General features: G+C 50.0%; 1 protein-coding gene and 1 long non-coding RNA gene across 5 annotated transcripts in view; both read right to left on the bottom strand.

The window, feature by feature from the left end:
* The window catches only part of LOC144148068 (uncharacterized), a 54,765-nt gene extending 38,475 nt beyond the window's left edge, over positions 1 to 16,290 (bottom strand). Inside the window, exon 1 of the long non-coding RNA XR_013317957.1 lies at positions 16,089 to 16,290. This is a non-coding gene — a long non-coding RNA (uncharacterized LOC144148068). The remainder of the gene's footprint in view (positions 1 to 16,088) is intronic.
* LOC144148074 (uncharacterized) lies at positions 2,748 to 12,802 on the bottom strand. 4 transcript variants are annotated; one of them, XM_077679670.1, is made up of 4 exons: positions 12,245 to 12,802; positions 11,548 to 11,634; positions 5,519 to 5,972; positions 2,748 to 3,055 (listed from the first exon to the last, which is right to left on the bottom strand). In XM_077679670.1, the coding sequence occupies exon 3, from the start codon at positions 5,931 to 5,933 to the stop codon at positions 5,565 to 5,567; it is 369 nt and encodes a 122-aa protein (XP_077535796.1). In that variant the 5' UTR covers positions 5,934 to 5,972; positions 11,548 to 11,634; positions 12,245 to 12,802; the 3' UTR covers positions 2,748 to 3,055; positions 5,519 to 5,564. The 4 variants fall into 4 exon arrangements, 1 of the variants encoding a protein (XP_077535796.1); XR_013317961.1 differs by lacking the exon at positions 5,519 to 5,972 and having other exon boundaries at positions 12,245 to 12,793; XR_013317960.1 differs by lacking the exons at positions 2,748 to 3,055; positions 5,519 to 5,972 and adding an exon at positions 7,867 to 8,007 and having other exon boundaries at positions 12,245 to 12,787.
* Positions 16,291 to 16,766: the final 476 nt, after the last annotated feature.

Raw genomic sequence — 16,766 nt, 5'->3', positions numbered from 1 at the left:
GGAAGCCGCTTCTCCAGCGTTGTTCGCAATGTATCTTGTGATTGCACCCCGGAGCCCCGTCGACTCCCTCAGTGTGTGGCGGGGCAGCCAAAAACTGCCCCGCGACGGTGTGGCCCGGTTTATGGAGGACAGATGGTGCACACCAGCGCAGTTGATCAAGGATGAAGAGGCGCACTGGTGCGCCCCGGTGTGACTGGTGCAGTTTATCGAAGATGCTACTAGTAGAAATCACTGTGTTTTTACGTGTCATATTTAAATGTCACCTAATAATGCTGTCAGTTCACTTTGCAACAGGGTTGAAGAGCTGTGTGTTTAGATCGCCCAGTCCAATTTAGGGTTATTGAATGGTTGGCTGAACACAGTCGACCAAATAGTCCGAGTACCAGTTCAACCCTTGGGCAGACATAAAAATGCCTGCTGGTGTGTATGTAGGGGGGATATAGGTAACAGATTGAAGAAGCAGAGGGAGAGGGCATGAATTAAAACCTAACACACACACAATATTGACTAAGAAACAAAAAGATGTCAAAAGCACCGAAATTTTGAAGCAAGGCTAACACGGTGGGCAGCAAGCACAGCAACACTCTCAAAATCGTATTGATCCATGATCATATTGATCCAACACTTGATCGTATTGAACCATGACCTATGATGTATCTTTTTGTATCTTTTGCATCTGATGTATCTTTTTTTTGTTCTTGCTGATTTGCAGCTGTGTGCAGTATTATATTCTTGCCCCTCCTGCTGAGGCCCTTAAATGGGCCTGCAGTATTCTGTGAATAAGTAAATAAATAAATAAATAAATAAATAAATAAAAGACATTGTACACAGAAATTACTTTCAAGAGATACGACAGAAAAAAGAGGTGTGGGGACTCTACGGCACCATTCACCAGAAAACTGTATGCAGTTGTCAACGGGTACAGCAATACCGCAAAAGAGAACGTGACTAAGAAACACATCCACCTTTCTGTCTAGCCATGCACACCACCGGGTTGACGAACGCTCTGTGCGAACAAAACTATGAAAATGACTATGACTAAGAGATGCAACAGGAAAAAAATAGAATGGGGGCGGGGGGGGAGGTTGTACCGTGCCATTTACAAGCAGGCTGTACCAGTTGCTGACAAGCACAGATGAACACATGGCCAAGAACAAAAAACAAGAGGGCAATAGGAACTTAAGCACTGCAATTTACTACAAAGCCCGCATTGCGAAGAGCCAACAAGGTTATCCATGAAGATGAAAAAGTGCGGTCGCTCAGTATCTTTAATTTTTGTTAATATAGCAAAAAAATGCTGTATTCAATGACCCTACTTTGCACATAGTCAAATCTCATTGTTGCAAACTTGACAGGACATTGGAAGTTTGTTGAAAGGGCAGAAATCATCATAAATATCACACTGGCAAAGACAAAAGTGCACGTTATGTTTGGACATGGATTTTAATGACATTTTTTAGCATTTTGAAGGCTAAACTACACAAAACAAACTGAAAACAGAGGTGAAAAGTCCACAACTAGTTAATTCGTCTTCTACTGCTGACCAGAACTTTCAGGGCCTATATAACAAGATTGGTCATTTTCAACAAATTGGGTCACGTCAAAAATGACAGTTTTGAAAATGACCAAACTTAATACGGTCTTTGAATACTGAGTAGGGCTAACAACAATGCTCTACACTAACGTTTTGCTTTATTTTGAACGTTGGTTTAGTAGCAAAACATTCTTTTTTGAGGTCTTGACATTCTTAAATTAAATTTTCAACTGTTTAGTGATATTTGGACACATATTTTTAGCAGGGGGTAATGAAGAAGCAGATATTTTCTAGTGTGGACAAGTGCAATTTATGAATTAACTGAATGACCGAGTTTGAATTATGCACCCGTAGAAACATTACAGAACAACAGGTTAAAGAATTTGAATTTTGTGTAAGTAAACTTGAGAGTGCAAAGTGTCAGCATTTGTACTGTACTTTATTTTGTACTGTACCTTGTACTTTTTTCCAGTGCTGACAAGGCAGAATATATGTTGTCTGCAATATGTTACAGAAACCACAGGGCACAATGGGCTAATTTGTGCGATATGTCACACGTCGTAAGACTACCTTGAAGACATACTGCAGAAATTCTACGACTCATCGTTGAAATCTTCATATCATGAAGATGTTGTCGATCTTTTCTTGACATGTCGTTCCGCTCTATGCGATAACAGACCTTTATGATATCGTAGCACATCGACATGTCGAAGAAGGACCCGCCGCGGTGGCTCAGTGGCTAACGCGTTGCGCTGCTGAGCACGAGGTCGCGGGCTCGATTCCCGGCCGCGGCGGCCGCTTTTCTGATGGAGGCGAAAAGCAAAACGCCCGTGTGTACGAGATTTCGGCGCACGATAAAGATCCCCAGGTGGTCAAAATTAATCCGGAGTCCTCCACTACGGCGCGCCTCATCGCCTGCGTTGCGTCGGCGCGTTAAACCCCACAATCAATCAATCAATCAATCAATCAATCAATGTCGAAGAAGGCCTTCCGATGTCAAAGACATGTCGTTGAAGTCATTGCGACATCGGACCTTTACGATGTCAGAGGACAACGATAAGTCATTGAAATCCTTACGATGTCAATGACATGTCATAAAGCTTCTTCGACATCGTATTGAAATCTCTGTGATATCGAAGACATGTCGTTGAAATGTTTATGATATCATTCATGTCGTATGGATATCGTTGCCATATTTTCAGTAGGGATGCGCAATCAACAGGGCCTCAATGACTCTCACCACGTGGTTCACTTGTTTCTGTCACAAATAACCTGATTGCAGCCACATTCCACCCAAGACGAAGGTAACATATCCTCTGGGATGATGAATATTTAAAATGCCTTACGAGTAAGTGCTAAGCACATGAAATTGTGGCATTAAAACCGAAGATCCCTCTGCGGCATCCTTCACTTGGGGCAGCGCTTGATCACAAACTTCGAGAAGTTGAAAAATGCTCCATGCGCCACTCCAGCCAGCAGAAACAATGGAGGACGCAAGTTGGTAGGTGGACCGTTGGCATCCTGCGATTGTGAAGATTTTTTTAGCAGATGCACTTTTTTTTGTACCACTGTTCATTTTTCCGTTAACAAGCAGCTGAACTCCTGCAGGTTCTACGAATCATACAAGCATAATAAAACGCAGCAATGCAGAACAATTGGCAGGGTTACCTCAATTTTTCTTTTCTAGGAATGAAAAAAATGTAGGTAACCTATACACAACTACAATCAAACCTTTCAATTTTTACCTACTTCACTCCTAACAAGCACACATACACGTTAGACATGTGAGAAAGCTGCTAAATTTATGCCCACAAACTTAATCAGGCATCAGAAATCGGCAGGGAACGACCTGTCACCTTTAAATGGCACTTTTTTTTGGCAATGTTTTATGTCAAGGCTGGAGTTATCTTTGTGGGTGTTCTTTTCCCCGGGGCTTCTCCTCCAAGCCGCTGCAGCGCTGAGGATCTCACCCCGGGTATCTCCAACCGACAAACTCGGCCTCCGATCAAAACTATAGATTTATTTACAGCCCAGTGGGCGGCTAAAAAACAGCGCTCAGGCGGAGCTCGAAGACGACGGGCCGAGCTCTCCTGTGCCCGGACCGCGTCTCTCTCGTCTCCTTGTCTTCATATTTCCTCCACCCTGACGCTGGGAGCCAGGGAAGAGGGAAAAGCGAGTCCTTCGTGGGAACCCCATGTGGTGGCCATTAGCGCATCCGGTGCGAGCAGGCGCGACCCTCCTCGGAATGCGGGGAGTTTCAAGGCGCCGCGTGACACGACACGTGCGTTCAATTTCTGTGCTGCTCGTCCCAGGGCCCGCGCCAGTTCATGCGTCGAAGCGCCCGACACCTCCACCGCCACTGTGAAACATAACTTCAGGAATGTTTCACACACCACACACACTTTGCGAGCGTGCTCCATCGTTCCTTCAATTGGCGACACAACAATGAGCACGGCCAGTGCCCCTTGACCCTGGCTGCAGGTCACCATGACAAATTAGGCACAATCCTCACATAGCTCATTCAGAGCGAGCGGCCTTTAGAATGCGGTACGCACCGGCCGTCGTCGTCCGATAACGCCCTTGCCATGCGCCGCACACCCTCACACAACAGTATCATGGGTCCCTCTCCTCCTCGTTTCCTCGCTCGGGAAGGGACCACTGCTGGCTCGTCACCATGCGTTGAAGCCACTCTGCACTGAGGTGAAGCTGACTGACGCTTTCGCCTCTTTCTAGGCGAACCCTCGGGTTCGCCCGCTTCTGCGCTCGGAGCGCCGTGCTCCACTACGCACCGTTGGTCAGCGTAAGCAGGAGAGGACTGCTTAGCGGCTACGTCAACGCTGACATGAAATGCTGTAGGGGCTATCTCTTCAGCCACTCCTACAGACCTACCTGTAACTGCCCTGGGCTGCATTACATGAGCGGCCGTACCCTGATTTACACTTTCCTCGCTGAATTCGCTGGAGCTCCCTATGGCAATCACATTGTCGGTACTCGACATTTGGGTATCTCGAGAAACACAAGATACAGTGTGCGTGACACCAACTGCATCCGATTCCTCGCGCGATTCCCGTGCTGCTGCATCCTGCAATGCAACTGGCCGCTCGCCCACGCTCCCGGAACGTTCTCCCTCTCTGAACGCGGTGACAACGGGCTCATGCTCGACTGAAACCAGCCCCTTCACAACGGCTGATTTAAGAACTTCATAGTTCTTCCCCTCCTTCCTGTGCGAACCCTCGTGTTCGGCCGCTACTGCACCCCTGTGCGCGCACAAAGCGCCGTTCTCTACCACACAACGTTGTGTGAAGCAAGGAGTAGCGAGGGGCTCATCGGCAACATGAACAATAACATGCGACGCTGCGGAGCCTTTCTCTCTTGCCATCAGCTTCATCACGGGCATGCGCACACTCTCATTCAACTTTGACTGCCTGTCATTTACCAACGCAGCCTCGCGCATAACACCTTCCTTCACCTCCATCTTTATTTCGGTGAAATTCTCTAAGCGGGATGCTTCACTATCCTGCTCCCCGGTTGCAGAAAATCTCAACGCCCACGAAGAAACGTGCGCCACTATCCTATCTTCGCCTTTCCCACGTGACTCTGATCGTGGCGGATCCCGCGAAACAGGAGGACTACGCGCGCCCAGTGAATGGGTTCCACCCAGCGCATCTTTCGGCGTACCGGAGCACCCCAGTTCACTCTCTCCCCGAGTGCTGAACATTACTGTTTGAGCAATCGGTGAGGTAGGAACGTTGTTAGCTCTCTTGAAACGTCCACTCTTCGAACGTTCCGCTGCTAACTCTGCCTCAGCGATTCTCAATTTCGCCAGCAATAACGCCTTCTGCTCAGCGAACGACATTGCAATGCTTGCTGTCCCTGCAACGTTCATGCACGCTTCCTAATTCTCATCATTATCTCGCGGCTACACCTAGATAGCCACTAGATGTCATGGTGAACCGCAGACCCAGCATCAAACGAGGCACTGACCTGTATAGCTCGGCGCCTGTAGAGATGCCGCACCGGTGCAGATGGGTTATCCATTTATGCACCGCTCCTTCCGCCGAGGTGTCCACCAAACAATCGCCCGCCGACTTCTCGCCTGCCGCTTCTCCTTCAGTGGGCTGCTGATGCCTCCACTGACCGCTCGCCAAGCTGCTTCTCCGCTGCTCAGCAGGCCGCAGAGATTGCCTCGGTCTCCGTTGAGACGTCCGTTGAGCGCCGCTCGAGCCGCTTCTCCACCTGGGTGGCGAGCTCGCTGCTCCTGCAGATCTCGTTCAGCAGGCTGCCGCTCTCCGTTGAGAAGTCCGCTGAGCGCCGGTCGAGCCGCTTCTCCACCAGGCTGACGAGCTCGCTGCTCCCGCCGATCCCGTTCAGCAGGCCGCGACTTCTCCGCCTGCTCCATCTCGCCCGCCGGCTGGCTGAGTCGTCGCTGTTGAAGATCCTGTCGACTGCGCCAGTTATCTTCTTGGATGTTCTTTTCCCCGGGGCTTCTCCTCCAAGCCGCTGCAGCGCTGAGGATCTCACCCCGGGTATCTCCAACCGACAAACTCAGCCTCCGATCAAAACTGTACATTTATTTACAGCCCAGTGGGCGGCTAAAAAACAGTGCTCAGGCGGAGCTCGAAGACGACGGGCCGAGCTCTCCTGTGCCCGGACCGCGTCTCTCTCGTCTCCTTTTCTTCATATTCCCTCCACCCTGACGCTGGGGGCCAGGGAAGAGGGAAAAGCGAGTCCTTCGTGGGGGTCCAACCCCATGTGGTGGCCACTAGCGCATCCGGTGCGAGCAGGCGCGACCTTCCTCGGGATGCGCGGAGTTTCAAGGCGCCGAGCGACACGTGCGTTCAATTTCTGTGCCGCTCGTCCCGGGGCCCGCGCCAGTTCGTGCGTCGAAGGAGTGTGGGCATGCCCGTGAAAAAGCTGATAGCCAGAGAAACAGCCTCAGCTGCGTCGCATGTTCTAATTCATGTGACCGATGAGCCCCTCTCTACTCCTTGCGTCACACAACGGTGTGTGGTAGAGAACGGCGCTTAGTGCGCGAACGGTGGTTCAGTAGCGGCCGAACGCGAGGGTTCGCACATTAAGGAGCGGAAGAACTATGAGGTTCTTAAATCAGCCGTTCTGAAGGGGCGGAGACTGGCTTCAGCTGAGCGTGAGCCTGTCGTCGCACCGTGCGGAGACAGAGAACATCCTGGGAGCGTGGCCGAGCGGCCAGTAGCTTTGCAGGATGCGGCAGCACGGGAATCGCGTGAAGAATCGGATGCAGTTGGTGTCGCGCACACTGCATCGTGTGTTTCTGGAGGTCCCCGAATGTCGAGTCCCGAAAATGATTGCCATGGGAAGCTCCAGCGAATTGAGAGAGGGAAGTGCAAATCAGGGTACGGCCGCTCATGTAACGCAGCCCCAGGCAGTTGCAGGTAGAACTGCAGTGACTGAAGAGATAGCCTCTCCGGCATTGCATGACCGCGTTAACGTGCCCACGAAGCAGCCCTCTGCTGCTTACCCTGACCAAAGGTGTGTCGTAGAGAATGACACCTCGTGCGCGTACGGTGGGTCAGAAGCGGCCGAACCCGAGGGTTCGCCTGGAAAGAGGCGCAAGCGTCAGTCAGCTTCACCTCAGTGCAGAGTGGCTCCAACGCATGTTGACGACCCAGCAGTGGTCCCTTCCCGAGCGAGGAAGAGAGGAACCCCTGATACTGTTGTGTGAGGGTGTGCGGCGCATGGCAAGGGCGTTTTCGGACGACGACGGCCGGTGCGTATTGCATTCTAAAGGCCGCTCGCTCTGAATGAGCTATGTGAGGATTGTGCCTAATTTGTCATGGTGACCTGCAGCCAGGGTCAAGAGGCACTGGCCGTGCTGATTGTTGTGTCGTCAACTGAAGGAACGATGGTGCACGGGCCAAATGTGTGTGTGGTGTGTGTTTCATGTGTGAAACATTCCTGAAGGTATGTTTCACAGTGGCGGTGGAGGTGTCGCGCGCTTCGACGCACGAACTGGCGCGGGCCCCGGGACGAGCGGCACAGAAATTGAACGCACGTGTCGCTTGGAGCCTTGAAACTCCGCGCATCCCGAGGAAGGTCACGCCTGCTCGCACCGGATGCGCTAATGGCCACCACATGGGGTTGGACCCCCACGAAGGACTCGCTTTTCCCTCTTCCCTAGCCCCCAGCGTCAGGGTGGAGGGAAGATGAAGACAAGGAGACGACATCGGGAGACGTGGTCCGGGCGCAGGAGAGCTCGGCCCGTCGTCTTCGAGCTCCGCCTGAGCACTGTTTTTTAGTCGCCCGCCGGGCTGTAAATAAATGTAGTTTTGTATCAGAGGCTGAGTTTGTCGGTTGAGGATACCCGGGGTCAGATCCTCAGCGCTACTGCGGCTTGGAGGAGAAGCCACGGGGAAAAGAACATCCAAGAAGATAACTGCTGGGCTGCGGTTTAAGCAGCCTGAAAAACCGCCTGAAGTCACCTGCAGGCGCGGAACCTGCAGTTTTAAGGACATTCTTGCTCATATAAAGCTGAAAACAAGGGCTATGTCAACGTCTGATCCCTGCGCCCGCTCCAGATGCTGTACCTGTCAACATATACAGCCCGGCTGCATTTCGCGCCGGATACACCGACAAGCGCTGGGAACCTGCCACGAGCCAATCGAAACAGCCCCACTGTTTCAATGGCGGAACAGCACGGCCGGGGAATGGCAGAACAGCAGGAAAAGCCTCATATAGGCTTACATGTTGTCGGGAGCGTGTCATTCCTTGTCTTTACACTGGTACAAAGTATAATCACATGACAGAGCACGTCGCTGTATTTTGTTCAGTCAACTATCAATCCTTGATATGTTTACTTTTCTACCGACATCGCATTTCATTGACTATTGCAGATCCATAATTTCTGCTGCATAAAAAGCATTGCTCTGCCCATCTTGTATTTCCTCCACATCAACAAAACTACACAATTCTCCCTAATTGGGAGCTTTGTTTTTTTGGCACTATTCCAGTTTCCTTGACCTCCCTCTTGGTTAGAATCAGCATTCTGTATTTGCTTAACAGGAGTTTTACTGAAGCCATGTCTGTTTCGATTTAACAGATAGAAATATAATGAAATTTAAGAAACGTGCAACAAGCTCAACATTCAACAGCAGTGCAATAATGTGTTCCGCTTAGCGAAAGTTTACTACTCGCGCTACTAGCACAAAAAATAACAAAAGGCGATTACTTAAGGACGAAGACGCACATTTGCTAGTTTCACCACCATAATATACGAATGCGCCGCATGTACAGTCCACTGCGATTCGGAGGTTGTCGCGGGAAAGCTACTCTTTCAAACGAAGCAGGAAGAAGGAACAACAGCTTTATCAAATATTCCATGCAAGTTTCGTTATCATTGGTGTAGATAAAGGGCAACCAAGTCCAAGTCTGTGCTTGATAACAACGAATGTACAGGGCCGTCCACGCTAGGTGCGAACACGGCGCAGCGTGGCCTCGCTCAGCGGAGCGCCAGCGCACAATCCACGGCCGCGCATTGAAGCTAAGCGGCGCAGGCGCACAGGGGCTTGGAGGCGGGGCTTCGTGTAGTCTGCTAGAGCGGGAGAGCGCCGTGCCTGCTTTGCTGTGAAGCACGCCTAACTGTAGGCTTGCCTGTAGCGTCTAAGCGTGCTGCGACGGCGTTGCGGGAAAGCGCACTTTCCTTACTACGGCGCGTTGTGTAGTTTCTGCGTACGACAACCCACAGCTTCCGCTTTTCAGTTCCGCGGTGCAGGTTAAATGCAAGTATTGTTGCAAACATTTCAGGACTGGCGGCTTGGTTTGGTTCAATGAGAGACGCTGTATAGAACGGCATCGTATAATTTCGGCCACTAGGATTTATTTAATGCTCACTGGCATTACGCAGAACATAATTGTCTGTGCATTTCGCCTCCACGGAATTTCGGTCACAGCGGCTGGGTTTCGATCTGCCGAATTTCTTCCAGATGTGTATTGGCTTTTTTCAAACATATGAATATCGCGCATCGTTGAGATGGTTCAAGGAGTCGCGAGGAAGTACGGGTGTTACCATAAAGGAGGATGCGCACAGGTGGCAACAAAGGGAGGGGCCGCTTTCTCCAAATAACTAGCCATGTAGGGAGCGCAACCAATGACGTATGCATTATAATTTAGCACACTAGAGTGGGACTGGTCCAGGATTCGACCGTAGAGTAGACGATTGTGCTGGGGGCGTGACTTCCTGGCTGGGCGACTGCTTGAACCATCTCGACGATGCGCGATATTCATATGTTTGAAAAAAGCCAATACACATCTGGAAGAAATTCGGCAGATCGAAACCCAGCCGCTGTGACCGAAATTCCACGGAGGCGAAATGCACAGACAATTATGTTCTGCGTAATGCCAGTGAGCATTAAATAAATCCTAGTGGCCGAAATTATACGATGCCGTTCTATACAGCGTCTCTCATTGAACCAAACCAAGCCAGTCCTGAAATGTTTGCAACAATACTTGCATTTAACCTGCACCGCGGAACTGAAATGCGGAAGCTGTGGGTTCTCGTAGGCAGAAACTACACAACGCGCCGCAGTAAGGAAAGTGCGCTTTCGCGCAATGCTGTCGCAGCGCGCTTAGACGCTACAGGCAAGCCTACAGTTAGGCGTGCTTCACAACAAAGCAGGCACGGCGCTCTCCCGCGGTAGCAGACGACACGAAGCCCCGCCTCCAAGCCCCTGTGCGCCTGCGCCGCTTAGCTTCGATGCGCGGCCGCGGATTGTGCGCTGGCGCTCCGCGGAGCAAGGTCACGCTGCACCGTGTTCGCACCTAGCGTGGACGGCCCTGTACAGCTTGAAACCCAAAGGGTGGCAAGTCAGTCGTGCAGGCCATTGTTGTATCATGGAACAGCCAACAAGGGAGCGAAGAGTGTGAAATCTCGATTTTCATGGTTCCGAAACGAAACCGTGGGCTGGTGGCACGCTTGGCCGCTCGATAACCTTCAAATCGTGCTCGACTGTACTTCATAGCTGACAAGAAAACTTAATAGTCCCTTTTCTAAAACACGAGAATCTTGATAGTAAACATTCAGTGTTGGCCTCCACTTCCGCCTGACGAACTTCGGGGTCCGCGCGCCACTCACGAGCGCGCTCATGATCACACTCACGAGCGCGGGTCCGCCTAACCACCTGCTCTGCGGACGAATGAATCGCCCGTAGTCTGCCCATAGACCAGCGAACAGCAATTTAGCTGATCATCACTATCATCACCATCTAAGCTCCTTAAAGGAGCCATGAAGAGAAAATACAACTTCGTTTAATTTGAAAGAACTAGGATTCAGTATGTCACTCAGCTCCATTAGAGCCGCAAAATATGTTTTTTAACGAAAAAAAAGCAAGAAGTATTTAAAAACTTTCAAATTTTGCGCCACAGTGACGTGTTATGAGCAAGAATGACGTCATACGGGCCCACAATAAAACATAATTTTCAGTGCCTTAACTGCACGTTAACGTTCAAGTGATGCGGTCAAATGAAACTAGAGGCCGGATTACAGACGTCCAGTCATGTGCCGTCGCGACAGGTCAGACGGCCGCCAATCGCACAAACAAGGTTCCGTGACGTCATAAATAAGTTGCGGGAAATTGGCTAGGGGGTCGCGACTGCTTCAAGCGTTTTCCTTAATATCTCCGTTATTTTTTCGACGATTGCGATGATATTGGGATCATTGTTATCAGGACTAAGCAGTCTTTCTAATAAACCCAACTTGTATTTTGTCTTCATGGCTCTCCTTTAAGGTGGGCTTTACAGGTAGTGTTGAGCATACACAAATCGCATGTTAAAGTCAGTTATTTCAAGCTTCGTTTGCAAAACAACGCGCAAGATGCCTTGCCTACATATTTCCCCGTCCCATTTTTTGGTCGACCACACCCCCCCCCCTCCCCCCCTAAAAAATTCCTGGCTTGTACGAGGGAACTTGTACATTCAAGTGATCGAACATTATTGAAGTATGGTAGCCCACTCTGCTACCAAAACTGTGTTTGAAAACTTACGTTCTGGCGGCCAAACACTGTTGACAATGCTTGTGGCTCTTGTCCGGTTGAATGGAGGGACGTGATGTGCTCAGACCGTCCAGAGGTCTAAAACAGGATGACACATGATTACCACACAGGCAAGAATGGAAATTATTGAGTGCACGAATGTTACAACTCGGGCAACACAATATTCAGCCAAAATCAATGCCCGCGTACCGCGGCACCGTACACATGGTGAGGTGGCTCGCCGCAAACGCAACGAAGCTTGCGAGGCGCGCACATTCGCTCGCAAACGATTCTCCCTCGCAATTCCCAACACGGCACAAACGACTGCGGTGATCAACGAAGCCGAAAACGCTGCGCAGCAAAGTTTAGAGGAGTAGCCGCCCGTGTTCTGATAAACTACGCGTAAGACGTGGTTTGCAGTGGTGAACTCTGAAGCTGTTCAATGTAGTGCTGCGGAATGGGAAACGTTACTGAGTTACTGAGCGCCACTGCGTTACTGAGCGCCAGTGCGTTCAGCGCTCAATGCAAGCACCACAATGTTCTTTCGCACATCGCCTTTCTAAAGACGAGCCCTCAAGGTTCAACCTAGCTAGTTCAGTTAAACAATTCACACACGCGGGCTCCTGTTAACGAATCCTTAAAGCGGCGCTGACAGCTACAAACGGCATCCAGTGAAAAGAAAGGCGGCAAATGTGTCGAGACAGCTTACCTGCAGGAAACGAAGCAGAAGAGCGAGCGACGTTCAGGGGCAAGCGCCGAACGAATTTAGCCGTCTTCAGGTGGCAAAGTTGTTCTCAAATACTTCATCGCGAAGTCGAACACGACAGACATAACCGAAGACGACGATTGTGTCCAATTAATCATAATAACTGCGCTTGTGTAACTGCACACCACAGTAAACAATCCATGAAAGACGGGTCACGGCATGGAGGGTCACGGGGTATCTGTTCCGGAATCCGGCCACGCCGCCGCGCGCCGTACTCAGGGTTTCGGCCGTTGACAGGGAGTTGCGTAAAGAAATTAAAACGACAACAATAAATAATTGCCTCTTTTACTGACTACAACAGTAAATTATTATTTTTTGTGTGCAATATAATAAAGAAGCTTAGATTTTTAAAGTTTACAAACACAAAACGCGGACTGAGTTTTTTGGCGCTCCATTTGAACGTTAAAAAAAGCAGCAGATAGTAAGATAACACTGCGCAATGAAATTTGGCAGTGTTCTAGTGTAAGTAATCGTATTATTATTTGGCGTCTGTTTATTTAGCACCCGACTTCATGCCCCCTCCATTCCCAACTTTTGTTTTCTTTTGATATCTGCCTTGTTCTCCAACGTTGTTTCTGTAGGAGAAACTAGGTGGTCTGTTTATTGCATTTGTACACAATATTTACGGTCGCTAACAACAAGAATGGAATAAAATTGTGATTGCTAGTACTTTATAACTCCACTGAGTGACGAGAATGACTGTTGTCAGAGGGGGCTATGATTGTGCTGGTGGGGCAGGAGAGGAACAGGGAACGACGGAATGATGATACAGATGTCACAGTTCAAGGTTGTGCTGTGCTCGGTGCAAGGTTGTAGAAAACAAAAAGTGGGAGGGGGAGTGTTATTCTGTCGATGTCGTAATAAGCAAGGGCTGATATTTTTTCCTGTTTCAACGTCGGTGCTGCCGCTGCTTTTTATTGAATTTGGCAGCTTTTTTTTTTTTTGCTTTTGAACATTTTTGACGAGGTTGGGTGGATGGCACAATGGGATGTCTTTTTGAAATTATATTGCATGCATGACCTCAATCAATGATGAGCTGAACACCTTTTCCCCACCCTTTCAACACCCTTCCAAAAAAAAGGGTGGTGAGGTTGGTCAACACCCTTTTTTTCACGCAAAAACGGTGGAAAGCTTCAAAAAAGGGTGTTGAGATTCAAGAAAAAGGGCGTAAGGGCCTCCCAACACCCTTTTTTCAATTACTTTACACCCTTTTTGGCCAAAAGGGCGTAAAAAAGTTTAGTGTGTAGAGGAGCGGTGCGCGCGGATTTGCCGCTGCCCTAGCCCTGCCGTGGCTACAGGTGATACCTGCCAGTGTTAATTTACATGGGCGTTCTTAAAATAGTTGATTCCTTACCCCCTTCTGAATTTTCGGTCTATTAGGGTCAAACAGCCTAACATTATCATTCGGAAGCGCCGAATCAAACATTTGAAAGAAACATTTCAACGCGGGGCGCATGACGAAAAATATGCGAGGTCTTCATATCTTATCAGCGACTGTATTATATGAAAATGGTGAGACAGGCAAATAAACACGGCACTTTCCGTGACTGAAATATCATTTCTTATTTTTTTATTTTTTCTTTCGGATGATGTCTTGGTTTGCACACGCACAGGGCACGACCAGTGACGCGAATGATATCCCGTCGAGGGAGATAGGGTTATCGCTTAGCTAAACGTGAGTCTGCTATTCACGCTCCGGTCGGGCTGAGCGGCCCGCCGGCAGCGAAGCGCACTGTCAAAAACACACTAGCGCTCGGCCAGAAGCGATGCGTCGACTAACAGAAAGGCGGGTTGGAAGGGCAGAGGGTTGGTTCGAAGCGCCCCCACTGTAAAGAATCTGCTGTATTGGTTCCTTCTTGGGTGCGCAGGCCGTATGAAAGTGCGCGCTCGCCGCTGCTCCAGTCCGGCCGTGGGCGAGCCTGCGTAAAACGCTGGTAGTGCGGAAGCGGCAAACACAAACTCGTGACGTGTTTGGATGTTGTTTATTTACAATTGCGCGTGGTCTTCTGCTGGCTGCTCGGTTGCGTTTCGCACACTTCAAAATTGATTTTAAATATGTTCTAGGCTGTATTCGCCGCTGATATTTTGCAGATGATGTATATGTGTTCCCACCAATCTATCTCCGACGTTATCTCGCCTTCAAAATTTTGTGTCAGTGCCCCTTTAAGTTCCCGAATGTGGCCTTGCAAACGCTCCTGCGCCACCCTAACGCATAATAATAGTTCACTCCAAAGCCCACACAATGCTAATATACCTTTTGTTAGACCGGCGGCCTATGAACAAAACGCTTACGGTGCGCAAGCTGCAGCAGGATGGTGCGCAATTTTATGTTTATACAAAAAACAAACATCTACGCGTTGCTGGAGCAGGCGAGACCAGGCTTGCGAGCAAAACATAGAAATGGTCTCATAACGAGCACAGTCTCTACGCTGGAGTAGCATTAAAGCGTTCTGCGCACTTCCTATATTCCTCTAGAACCAGCCACCGTAAGTTTACCGACGCGGTATTCAGACATAACCTGAAAAACCCGAAAAATAAAAAACGCATTTCACTATGCCTCGCCGTACCATTTAATCATAAAGCTACGCCAGCTTCCTCGAGGTCCGTGTGTGCGGGATTTCGGCGCACGTTAAAGATCCCCAGATGGTCAAAATTAATCCGGAACCCTCCACTACAGCGTTCCTCATTGCCTGCGTTGCGTTGGTGCGTTAAACCCTTCAATTAATCAAGCTTCCTCGAGGTACCCGGCGTTTCCATTGGTTGATGACCACTGCAATGGAACAGTTGTTACACCTTCAACCGTTATCAAAGGGAACTTATTTAACACTAGTTTACCTTCGCAAACATTATAGTGAGAGTGAGGGCTGGGGGAGGGGAGGAGGGCAGGCCCATTAGTGCTAGTAAAATCTGCGGAGCGGGCAGTACTGAGCATGGTTTGGCGCGACCCAGGTGTCCATCGTTATTTGCTCAAGTTACTGCACCCTACATGCAAAGCTATGTCGCCATTGTGACGCCATCACACAGGGGGAGCAGGCACTCGTGTGAGCCGAACACACAGTGGCCGTAGATACCATACTGTCTCGCGCCGGATCACTAGCAATTGTTGTCAGCGCTCTTGCGGCATGGCGACAAAGCAAACATGCGAGCGAGCAGACAGCAACATATCGCAGTGGGACACGCAGCCTCGCTCCCGACATCTCAACTACGCATGTCCGTACGTTTTCCTCGGCCGCTGCCAGGTGACGGCACCGGGATCTTCGGCCGAGCGCTCCGCGGTTCGTATTTGAATTGTTCATTACTGTTAGCGCAAAATTATATTCTACCAATACATACGCGTCCCGCATTTCTACGAAGTGACTGCTGCTCGGCGCCGAAATAAAACACCTACTCGTTTCTTTTCATGTTGACATTTCGCCACTCTGTCAGCTTGAGCCAAATTCATCAAAGCGCACTCAGCGTTCCGTGTTCAGGGTCAAATAAAAGCGCCAGAGGAAGTAAAACAAACCTTCACTGCGCCTAGACCGTGGAGCGGCCATCGTGTTCAAGGTCGCCGTTTCGTCGGCGGTGAGCCATCGGCGGCGGCTAGCGCCAACGGTCATGCTGCCCTGTTCGCATACTCAGACCGTCGAAAAACCTGCCACTCAGCAGACATGCGGTTGGACGTTTCTGCCACGACTGTCCGCTTAGTATTCAAGCAGCATATCTTACACAATTGAGCGTTATTCGCAGAGCGCACGAAGTATTTTCACGAGGAAAAATCTCTCGCCGCGGTCAATACTTCACTTACCTCTATCAGATGCAGTTGCTGTGTTGCCGCAGCTCCGTCCGTATATCTTCCCATATCATGGACGCTGTCCTCACGTGGAGCACGGCAAAAGCACTGTAAAATTGTCGCGACACTGACCAGCGAGACCACGTAGTTACGAAAACAACCCTAACGGCCACAACACAAAGAACGCCCCTCCGGCGGAGCACGCCGGCAGTTCAAAAATTTCCACTCCGCGGCGCCTGCTCGCCTGCTCGCGGGGAACGCCTGACGTCACACCTGCGTAGACCAATAAGAGCGGCATCTTTTTTTTTTGTTTTCTATGCTCCTCGTATCAGTTCCCCTCTCCCGCAAAGTTGCGCCCCAACCCGAGTCAAAGAAGGGTCGCCAAAATTATGACTATGTTCTGTGACTCCCTTTTGACCCACCAAGCGTAAAAGGTAGTCGCGGCGCCGGGGACTCTCTTTTAGATGCAGAGCATCTGATTCACTCGCCTTGTCTCTCCGGCGTCGTCGTCGTTGTTGTCGTTGGCGTTGTCCACCCCTCTGCCATTCTTCTCGCCGCGCGAGCTGCGCTCTCCGCCGCTCTCCGCCGCTCACCCCCTCTCCTCTCCGATAACGAACACTCTCTCGCGAGGGGTATTGGATTGGATTTGATTAGATTGGATTGGATTGGATTGGCTTGGCTTGGCTTGGCTTG

Source organism: Haemaphysalis longicornis, unplaced genomic scaffold, assembly GCF_048455015.1.
Source record: "Haemaphysalis longicornis isolate Haplotype H1 unplaced genomic scaffold, Haemaphysalis longicornis Haplotype H1 scaffold_75, whole genome shotgun sequence".
Taxonomy (NCBI): domain Eukaryota; kingdom Metazoa; phylum Arthropoda; class Arachnida; order Ixodida; family Ixodidae; genus Haemaphysalis; species Haemaphysalis longicornis.
This window is presented reverse-complemented; position numbering and strand designations above follow the sequence as displayed.

What these genes read in the sequence shown, in the direction of transcription:
- LOC144148074 (XM_077679670.1), bottom strand. Translation starts at nt 5,933, where the DNA reads ATGGAGCAGGCGGAGAAGTCGCGGCCTGCTGAACGGGATCGGCGGGAG.